This window comes from Gorilla gorilla, chromosome 19 (assembly GCF_029281585.2).
Source record: "Gorilla gorilla gorilla isolate KB3781 chromosome 19, NHGRI_mGorGor1-v2.1_pri, whole genome shotgun sequence".
NCBI classification, from domain to species: Eukaryota; Metazoa; Chordata; class Mammalia; order Primates; family Hominidae; genus Gorilla; species Gorilla gorilla.
The window spans coordinates 56,741,819-56,752,481 of record NC_073243.2 but is presented as its reverse complement, the minus strand read 5'-3'; the positions used below and the strand labels follow the sequence as shown (position 1 = coordinate 56,752,481).

The following is a 10,663-nucleotide window of genomic DNA, read 5'->3' as shown; positions in this document are numbered from 1 at the left end:
GAGGGTCTGGCGGGGGGAGGGCAGTTGCAGGGGGTTGGGGGGGAAGAAGGGCGGATTTGAAATTTGTAGAACAAATCCCAGTGACCTGCGAATGTCCAAGAATTTTGTCTGCATACTTCGCTATCTGTTGTCCTTCGGGCTTCAGAAGCGAAAAGAACAAATTTAAAAGGCAGCTTTGGAATAAACAATATAGCATTTTCCGTGAAGTAATCGTTTTATATAAAAGGAAATATCGCCTCCTCAGTTTCATTCAGCGGTGCCAAAAATGTTATAAATGAGAGACCCGCCAACTTTCAGCGAAGAATGCCAGGCACTGTACTTAATAAACTGAGGCTACAGAAGTTCATTATGGATGTTGCAATCTTTTTTATTCCGCGAAAAGAGAGAAGACGAGACAGAAAGAGAGAGAGAGAGAGAGATTGGAGCCGAGGAGACTGAGAGACAGACAGAGGCACACAGGACAGAAACTGGGGAGTCTCCAGGCGGGAGAGAAAGGGGGGGCCAGACCGCCTACGTCGGCGCCCCCGCTCCGGGCTCCGACTCCAGACGCCGCGAAGTGAAAGGGGAGAAAAGAAAGGGAGAGGGCGAGGCTGTGCCGCGGGGAGACCGGGCCTGAGGTGTTAAAACATTTTTGTTTGCTTCCGACTAGTCCAGACGAAGGGCCGCGTCTCGGTAGCGCTCTGCCAGGGTGGAAGGTGCCGGGGCCGGGGTTCCTAGCAACACCTCTGGGCTGGGGGTGGCTGCAAAGTCAGGCACTCACAGACCCAGACACAAAACCTCGCGGGTCCCGCGCCCAGGCTGCGGGTACCCGGAACCGCCGCGAGGCCGGCGCGCTCCGACCCGACCCGGGGCGGGATATTTGGGCAGCCCGGGGCTCTCCGGCCGTTTGCAAAAGTCTCTTTGGAGCGGAGGACAGGCAGCACGGAGACAAACTCCCGGGTTTCCCCCGCTCCCCCCACCACCGCCTCCAGCGCCCCCACCGCGCCCTCCCTCTAACACTCGCGCGCGCGCGCACACACACTCACACACACACACACTCACACACACACCCGCCACCCCGGGCGCGCCGGCGCTGCCGGCGAGCGGCGGCGAGCAGGACTTGAAGTGGGTGTTCTTCCCCACTCCCCACCCCCGACGCGTAGCCCCCAACCCCCGCCCCGGTCGCCTTCCCCCTCCCTCTCGCTCCTACGCAAATAAGAACTCGACGATTTCCCTCCAGCCGTTTTGATTTCGGGCACCTCCGAAAGATAATTGGGAAGGGTTTCCAGAAGGTGGGAAATGTCACCTGATTCACACTGAACTTTTGAAAGCTCCCCACCCCCAAGGAGCCGCGCACACCCTCGCTCGCGGCCGCCCTCCCACAGCCCCACACACTGGGAGACCGCCCACCGCAAACCGCGGAGACCCCCGTCTAGATTTAAAGCGCGGCTGCGCCCGGCTTCTGACGTCCATTGAATCGCGCGGGCGGCCGGCGGCGAGCGCGGGGCTGCGCCGGGATCGCTGCGCCCTCCGCCGCTGGCCTCTGCGACGCGCGCCGCTCGCCCGAGCCACCCGCCGCCGCGCCGGCTCCCCGCGCCGCTGCGCTCCTAGCCCCGCGCCTGCCCCCAGGATGGTCCGCGCGAGGCACCAGCCGGGTGGGCTTTGCCTCCTGCTGCTGCTGCTCTGCCAGTTCATGGAGGACCGCAGTGCCCAGGGTAAGCGAGTGGGGATGCGCTGGGGAGGCTTGGCTGAGGACAGGGGGGTCGACTTTTCTGTGGTCTCCACTTGGTCTGTTCTGAGCAACGCTGCTCTCGGAAGATGTTGAACCAACTTGGGGACTCCGGGGTGGAGAGGAGTGGGAAAATTGTAGGCAATGACACTTTAGGACTGGGAACTGAGTTTGGAGCTCGGTTATCTTGAAAAAGGAAAGGGAGCGAGCTGGGGTCTTAGTAGTTAGGGTTAGATGCTCCAAGTTCTGGCCATGATAACTTTAGATGTGATCTCCTCTGTTTGGCTCTGAAGAAGGGAACAAGTATCAGTAGTAGCCTGGAGATTTCAGTCGACCCATTTGCAGTCTCATCTCTCTCCCTCCCACATCTTTTGGATTTTTTTTAAAAAAAAAAGGAAAGAAAGAAAAGAAAACCTGGGGGTTTGGGGGAGAGATACTGAATTTTATTTGGTGGCTGGGGGACGTGGTTTCAGAAACTTTGCCCAAACTTGGAAATGTGGGTGCTGAAAATTTTCAAGGGAAGTAGCTTTCTGCCTAGTGGATGCTTCTTCCAACCCCATCCCCCATTCTCGCAAAAAAAAAAAAAAAAGCCAAATTATTACCCCAAAGTGCTTTGAGCACTTTATAGTTTTTTTCCCCTCTGCCTCATTCTTCTTTCTGACCCTTAGCTTTCTGTAAAACAGTGAGCAGCCCATAACTGACTTAAATTCTGAAATGGGTTAAGAGCAAATTTCTGAAGCTTGCCTTTTAAAAATAGATTTGTTTATTTCAATTAGTCTTTGGGCAGAATGTTTAAAATAATAATAGCAGCTTGCGATCCAATGATTGTTAAAGTCATATTGGTGATTCATGAGAAGTCTTCTCGACCCAAATCCGAACATTAAAAAGAGGGAAGAGGGAGAAATCACTTGCAAATATTTCTTGCTAGGTATGAGATAGGTACTTATAACCGTGAAATGGTAGGAAGACTCCCCCCTCCCCCCACCTTAAGGCATTACTTTCCCTGATTCAGCGTTAACATTTTAAGTATGTTGTAAACTGCCCTCCTGGGCACTGCCCCTCGCCGTCTGCATGGCACTGCGCTGGGTTGCCCGCCTTTAGGGGAGAGGCTCTGCCTGGTGCCCGGACGTGGGCGCGGAGGAAAGCAGCCCTCGGAGATTTCGAAAGATCGCGGTGGCCGCGGGCGTGCTCCGGTCTGGCGGATTGCAAAACGGGCCCGTCGGGCTGGCTGCGCCTGGAGGCCGCGCGGGGTAGCTCCGGGCTGGGCCGGGTTGCTTTTTTGCTTTCATTTTTCAGAAGTGCCTTTTGCTTGATCTGTTTCTCTCTCTCTCTCTCTTTCTTTTCTTTTCTTTCTTCCTCTCTCTCTTTCTTCCTTTTTTTCTTTCTCTTTCTTTTCTTTCTTTCTCTTCTTTCTTTTCTTTCTTTCTCTTTCCTTCTCCCTCTCTCTCCCCTCCATCTCTCTCCTCTCTCCTCTCTCTCGTTCTCTTACTTTCTTAACCCCTGTCACAAATAATTCCTGTACCCGCCTACATGAAACCAGCATGTAAAAACATCCGTCGCATCCTGTTTTTGTCAGGTTCTTTAATCTGCTCTTCGAGTCTCTGCAGGTTATGAAATGGGACGAATAAAAGTAAACAGTCTAGTAAAAGTCAATGCAAGCTGCACGTGTTGTGTCTGGGTCACTGGTAACTGACATTGATATGGCTGGGGCGCCCTGTCTTCTCCCTCTCTCCCTCCCCCCCTCTCGCCCACCTCCCATCTCTGTGATCAGGGCTTCCCCCCCACCGCCTTCTTTTTCCACCCCTCCACCCCTTTCGATTTATTTCCTACTTTTCTCCCGCGTCTCTCTCACTTCCCCTCCTCCACGCTCACCCCCTCCCCATCCCCTCCGGGTCTCCTTCGCTAGCTAGCCACCTCGCTCTCCCTGCCCTGCCACCGGTCACTGCTCACTCACCCACCTCCCCACCCTTGTCTCTTCACAGCTGGGAACTGCTGGCTCCGTCAAGCGAAGAACGGCCGCTGCCAGGTCCTGTACAAGACCGAACTGAGCAAGGAGGAGTGCTGCAGCACCGGCCGTCTGAGCACCTCGTGGACCGAGGAGGACGTGAATGACAACACACTCTTCAAGTGGATGATTTTCAACGGGGGCGCCCCCAACTGCATCCCCTGTAAAGGTAGGACTCCTTCCCGACTTGCAGGCCCTCAGTAGAGGGCGTCTTACCCTTAGCTTCCCCACTACCTGACTGGGGTTTGGGAGTAGGAGAGCTTTGTTCCTGGGCTTCCCCTTCCTGTCCCTTGCCCTGGCAAGCCGTGCAGACTCAAATTCTGCCTGTTACAGGCTGTAGGGAATACACGCCAGACTTCTTAGCCAAGTGTGGTGGTGAAACCCACCAACCTGTGCTCCTTAATGAGAGAGATCTGGGTGTGGGGCACAGCCCAAGGTCCACACTCTTTCACCAACTCCCAATATTCCAGGAGAGAGCCTGGGGCCCCTCCAGCTCAAACTCAGGGCTGCATGATTGCGCAAGGCACCCGAAGCCCTCCTGGCTGACCTGCAGACTGCCTGGCTCTGGTTTTAATCCATGCCTGTTTCCAACTCAGAAACGTGTGAGAACGTGGACTGTGGACCTGGGAAAAAATGCCGAATGAACAAGAAGAACAAACCCCGCTGCGTCTGCGCCCCGGATTGTTCCAACATCACCTGGAAGGGTCCAGTCTGCGGGCTGGATGGGAAAACCTACCGCAATGAATGTGCACTCCTAAAGGCAAGATGTAAAGAGCAGCCAGAACTGGAAGTTCAGTACCAAGGCAGATGTAAAAGTAGGTCCTACCCTGTTGAGCAAGACTGGATCTGTCTCCTCCTCCAGCTTTGTACCTAAAGTAGACCCTCTAGAAGACCCTTGGGGGATGGTGTAGTCCGCAGTAAGAGCCTGATAATAGTAATACTGAAACCAAATAAAGGAGTCCTTTTCTAACCTCTAGAGATTCATTAAGAACACTGAGGGGACCAACCTAGAGTCATAGATTCTCTCTTGAAAACTACAGGGCTCCCAAAGTGCCTTTTGAAAGCTGGATGCTTCAGTGTCATGATTTCCTTGGTAACTTCAAGTGCTCACTCCCTAAGGACTAGAAGGTACCTATTCATGTGTGTTTCCTTCTTTGTTCCAGAGACTTGTCGGGATGTTTTCTGTCCAGGCAGCTCCACATGTGTGGTGGACCAGACCAATAATGCCTACTGTGTGACCTGTAATCGGATTTGCCCAGAGCCCACTTCCTCTGAGCAATATCTCTGTGGGAATGATGGAGTCACCTACTCCAGTGCCTGCCACCTGAGAAAGGCTACCTGCCTGCTGGGCAGATCTATTGGATTAGCCTATGAGGGAAAGTGTATCAGTAGGTATTCTGGATTGAGGAAGGAAAAAGAGAAAACAGGCTAGTTCTATTATTAAACTGTGGGGTTAACTAATAAGTAAAGCCCAAGGCGTCCCCAAACACCATAGGGAGAAATACGCTGCAATTTGGGGAAACTGTTGTGACCACAGCATTCCTCATGGAAACCATTGTCTTCTGGAGGCATTGACACATATATTCAAATGCCAGCAGGAAGCAAGGAACAGTATTCCGTCTTAGAAAACTTAGAACTTACTCAATTTTACACATTGTGTTAAGTGCCAGACTTGCTGGAAGCGAAAAATAATTACTTAGCAGTTCCAGAAATCTGTTGTCAGATTCTAGTAATTAATGGAATTCTTTCTTTTGTAAAAGAACCCACTTGTGGGAAATAATAAGATACATATTTAACTTGAGAATATTGTAAAATCCTGTTCTTAAAAAAATATCCTTTTAATGCACTAATGTAGTATGTAAGAAACTGCAGGGGTTTTGTGTGTGTATGTGTGTGTGCATTTGAGTTTCAATTTTATTATCCAGCATTTTTGCATAATATCTCCATTACCCCCATTAGTAATAGGATATTACTATTATGTTTATATAAAATAAATTATGTTTATATTTATTGATAGAGGACTAGAGAAAGGGAGAAAAGGGGGATATGGGGAAATCAGTTTACTCATCACAGATGTATTATATCCTAGAAGCAAAGTCCTGTGAAGATATCCAGTGCACTGGTGGGAAAAAATGTTTATGGGATTTCAAGGTTGGGAGAGGCCGGTGTTCCCTCTGTGATGAGCTGTGCCCTGACAGTAAGTCGGATGAGCCTGTCTGTGCCAGTGACAATGCCACTTATGCCAGCGAGTGTGCCATGAAGGAAGCTGCATGCTCCTCAGGTGTGCTACTGGAAGTAAAGCACTCCGGATCTTGCAACTGTAAGTGCAATTTTTAACCTTGCTGCCATTTAAGGCTTTCCCAGGCAATCCCTAGGGAATGGACACTTACAAAGCACGCAGATCTCCCATAAATCCATTTCTGTTCAAATTAGGTAGCTGCTAAGTATCACCAGCAATTCAATAATCCACAGAAAATTCTCTGCGATGTTTCTTGGCTTTTAGGACTTATCTGGTGATCATCAATGGGGTTGCCTCTAAGAATCTATTTCCAGTTGTTTTCCCCTATTTCTTGTGCTTTGGTAGTGTGCTTTGCTGTTTGCTTTATTAACATTTGAGTCTAAACTAACTGCTTCAAAAGTTTTTTTTTTTTTTCCAACGACAGCTTCATATTATCACACATGGGCTGCTGCTTTTTCGCAGTTGCCTCTACTAACTCTGAATTAAAGACCCAAAGCAGTTATACCTAGAACACAAGAGCGCTTTTTATCTAATTTCAGGAATCTGCCCGTAAAACCTGAGCCATTGATTCTTCAGAACTTTCTGCAGTTTTTGACTTCATAGATTATGCTTTAAAAAAAATTTTTTTAACTTATTGCATAACAGCAGATGCCAAAAACAAAAAAAGCATCTCACTGCAAGTCACATAAAAATGCAACGCTGTAATATGGCTGTATCAGAGGGCTTTGAAAACATACACTGAGCTGCTTCTGCGCTGTTGTTGTCCGTATTTAAACAACAGCTCCCCTGTATTCCCCCATCTAGCCATTTCGGAAGACACCGAGGAAGAGGAGGAAGATGAAGACCAGGACTACAGCTTTCCTATATCTTCTATTCTAGAGTGGTAAACTCTCTACAAGTGTTCAGTGTTGACATAGCCTTTGTGCAAAAAAAAAAAAAGAAAGAAAAAGAAAAAAGAAAAATATATTGTCCATACTGTAAATAAGTGTATGCTTATTTATTTGGGGGGAAAACTATACATTAAAGGACCTTTGTCCTAAAGCTCTCTCCCAGGCCACCTTGTTACTCATTGGACACGGAGAAGCATTCATTGTGAGGTCTACTGGATGAGGCCCATAGTTGAGACTTGTAGACATTTATTTATACTGTGTCATGTTTTATAATTTATACATAAAATGTCTGGTTGACTGTATACCTTGTTTTTGAAGAAATTTATTCGTGAAAGGAAGAGCAGTTGTTATTTATTGTGAGGTCTCTTGCTTGTAAAGTAAAAGCTTTTTTTCCTTGTAAACCATTTAAGTCCATTCCTTACTATTCACTCACTCATCTGTCTCCCTTCATCTCACTGTTAGACTCTTTTCCACTTTCAACAAACTTGCATGTCAGTTTCTGTCATGTTTATTTATTGGATTCTCTGCTGCCTGATCTGTACATACATGATCCCTCGGGTTTTGTTTACAAGGAACCTTGACTGACCAAAAGGCATTATAACTCTGACTCAAATACAAGGTACAGAAGATAAGCATCTTTGAGGAAACTCCTACTTCAGTTCTTTTGTTATGATGAAGACATTTGTGAGAGAGGAGATGATTAGAATTCTAGTAATGTACTTTTAAGATGTTACAGATACAAAGAAATGATGTGGGTGTCAGGAGACTAAAGAATGTTGAAGGCTACACATTCAACCTTTTGTTAGGTGTTTCCTTTAAGCTACTCAGCTGTACCTTTTAAATTAGTTCTTTTTCAACCAATATATCACTAAAAGTTATATCAAAGCTTTATCAGTTCAAGTTCAAGTTTCTTGCTTTTCATAATACTTTTTTCTGATGCAATTTTATATTTTCAAACATGGCAAGTTAAAATATAAATTCATTTAAATATATAGTTTTGTACTTTTCTACCATGTAAATGTGCAATGTATATAAAAGTTATAATGTGTATTTGTAAATAAATGATGAGTGAAAAAATAAAAAAATTTTAAAAAGCCAATGGTTTCAATTCCTGATGATGCAAAGAAGTTATTTGGACTTTTGAGTAAAAGTGTGTATGATACCTTTGCCGAGGAATGTAGCTATCTCTGAAATTACATGGCCAGGGCAGTACAGATCACTTCACTGGAGTTTGAAAGATAAAGGGATCTGAGGTCCAGCAACCCCACTGTAGGAGTGGCATATACCTGTCACTAACCACAGAAGGAACAGACTGTAGATGTGGGTTCTTTCCTGCAATATACCAAGGCTAATATTTCCTCTTTAAAAACACCATCGTTTTAGCTGTCCTTGTTGCAAGCTCATCACCATAGCCAGGCACACCCTTCATCTTACTTTCCCATAAATCCAGTGCAGTTTCAGTCTTTTAAAAAACAACACACATCACAAGGAAAGGTGACAACAGATATAATATTTGACAAACACATTCTAGAAATCAGAATATCAGCTGCATAAGTAGACATTATAGTGTTGGAATGCTAGGGACTTGATGAGGTGAGGATGGGGTGGAGGTTAATTCCACAAGGATGTCCATGGTTAGGGATCAAATAATGTCACTCGTAAGAGGAAATGTATCAATATTTCACAGTTTACACTAGACACTATTAGAGCTTCAGAATGGTGTTTAGGACATCAGTCAATGGTCCCTGTAATACATAGGAATACATAACTAAATCATAAACATAAGTTTCCAATTCATTGTGTGCTACATACTCAAAGCCTAAATATATTAAAAATATCAAAGAAGTACAAGATGCAAGCCTCAGATTGGCATTTGGGCCATCATTCACTAGTCCCTGTAATATAATGCATAGGAATATATAACTGGAGCATCAACACAAGTTTCTGATTCAATTCCAATTCCAATTATGTACTTACATATTCAAAGCCTAATTATATTTAAAATATCAGAAATTCAAGATGTAAAGAAGTATCAGGACTGTGGGAGGGAAAGAGCAAAGTATAGTCAATATTACCAGCATTGCTAAACAATAATAAACATATCATTTCTTTCAAACACCATGACCCAAGTTCTTCTTAAAAGTTTATCCCTTTTGTGAAAAGCCTCTTTAATATGAATAGTTATTCAAAATTGTTGCCAGAGACTGTTGGCTCTCAACTGTGGCCACCTAATGAGAAATTTGGTGGAGGTAGAGGGACCTCTTCAGGAGACAGTTTATATAATGATTGGAGCCCTGTTGGATCTTGTTACCTTTCAGCCCTGTGTTCCCCAAAAGGAAAAGAGAGGTGCGGAAAACAAACAGGCTGCCATTAACTGCAAAAGACAAGGGTTGTAACTTCTCCGGTGTAGATTAGCTACTGGCTTGCCACTAGAGAGAGGCTCTCGGGAAAGGAAACAGGCAGATATGGTTTCACAGCCCTTCGTGGAGTTGATTTGTTGCTTGATCCTGGGATGCTACAGATGCTTTAAAGCTGCCACTGACGATCAGAGTAAAAACGTCAAATTTAACAGGCACCGATGTGTGTCTTGGCAATGGGAAGTGATAAAATCAACAGCTTGCCTTAGAAAACATCCAGATTATTTATTTAAAAGTTTTATTCCAAATTTGTCATCATCAATCATTCCTCTTAAACACTGGACAGTATCTCGTTTTCCTCCTTGGAGTTTTCCACTTTTCCAGTCACCTAGCATTACACTTATTAGTACCAAAAAAATAGAAATCTCTTTTAAAATTAAAAGTAGATTAATATCTTTAGACTATTGTTAGAATTTCAACTATGGCCCAAAAAAGTCTAATTCACATGCATATAGTGTAATTAATAGAATGGAATTACAAAATATAAATTAATAATAAAAGATCTGTCAGAAGCCTAATTTAAATTAAAATGTTTATATACTACATGGGATATGATTCCTCAAGTATAGCAAAAATAAAGTCTGGCTAATTAAAGTTATTCTTAAATGGGATAGCTAAATGCAGTACCTGACCTTTGATCAGATCTTGTTCCTAAGGAAAATAATGCTGTAAATAACAATATTGGGCCGGTTGATAAAATCAGAATACTGTCCAAAGATTAAAGTATTGCATCAATGTTAAATCTACTAAAATTTGATTACTGTGTTGTGGTTATGTGAGAGAATACTCTTTGGCTCAGGAAATACACACTGAAGTATTTTGGAAAAAGGGCCACAATGTATAAAACTTACTCTTAAATGACTTAGAAAAAATATATAGGTTTTATTATTTTTTTCACATGTATGCAAAGAGGGAGTACATGAATGATAAAGGAAATGGAATAAAATGTTAACAATAAGCGAATCTGAATAAAAGTTATAGGGTATTTTTAGCACTATCTTTATCTTTTGCAACTTTGCTATGAGTTTGAAAATATTGTATATCCAAATAAAAAGTTAATGCTTTTTTAAAAAAGTCATTCTCAAGAAGGAGGTGCACAGCAAACTGCTTCTCCCCATTCTCTGGGAAAAGAATGAAATATCAGAGTCATTTAAAAAAATGATTTTGTATGATAAAAAGACTGGAAAACAATTCCAGTGACTTGAACAAGGCTACTGGGGGAATTCACATGTGCAATGAGAGAATTCCTAACACCTAAACCATACCCAAACTGAGAAACAGCCTTTTCTATCATCATCTTACAATTTAGAATGATTAGTACCTTCATTGTAACACTCCAAACACCCAACACCCTCATTCTCCCCACTGCTTCCTATGTATTATTTGACAAGCAATTTAATCCCT

At 44.5% G+C, this 10,663-nt stretch overlaps 1 protein-coding gene across 11 annotated transcripts; it reads left to right on the top strand.

Moving 5' to 3' along the window:
- Positions 1-355: 355 nt before the first annotated feature.
- FST (follistatin) lies at positions 356-7,941 on the top strand. Of its 11 annotated transcripts, none has more exons than XM_004058864.4 (6): positions 356-1,694; positions 3,691-3,882; positions 4,310-4,528; positions 4,877-5,101; positions 5,803-6,033; positions 6,492-7,941. In XM_004058864.4, coding segments are annotated over exons 1-6 (954 nt in total). In that variant the 5' UTR covers positions 356-1,609; the 3' UTR covers positions 6,494-7,941. The 11 variants fall into 11 exon arrangements, with proteins under 11 accessions (XP_004058912.1, XP_004058911.1, XP_018869253.1 ...); XM_004058863.4 differs by having other exon boundaries at positions 417-1,694; positions 6,757-7,941; XM_019013708.4 differs by having other exon boundaries at positions 639-1,694; positions 5,806-6,033; positions 6,757-7,941.
- The last annotated feature ends 2,722 nt before the right edge of the window (positions 7,942-10,663 follow it).

What these genes read in the sequence shown, in the direction of transcription:
- FST (XM_055366895.2), top strand. Translation starts at nt 1,610, where the DNA reads ATGGTCCGCGCGAGGCACCAGCCGGGTGGGCTTTGCCTCCTGCTGCTG. An exon ending in GGAGGACCGCAGTGCCCAGG is followed by an intron (nt 1,695 to 3,690) that starts GTAAGCGAGTGG and finishes GTCTCTTCACAG; the next exon opens with CTGGGAACTGCTGGCTCCGT. An exon ending in GAAGGAAAAAGAGAAAACAG is followed by an intron (nt 5,141 to 5,802) that starts GCTAGTTCTATT and finishes ATTATATCCTAG; the next exon opens with AAGCAAAGTCCTGTGAAGAT.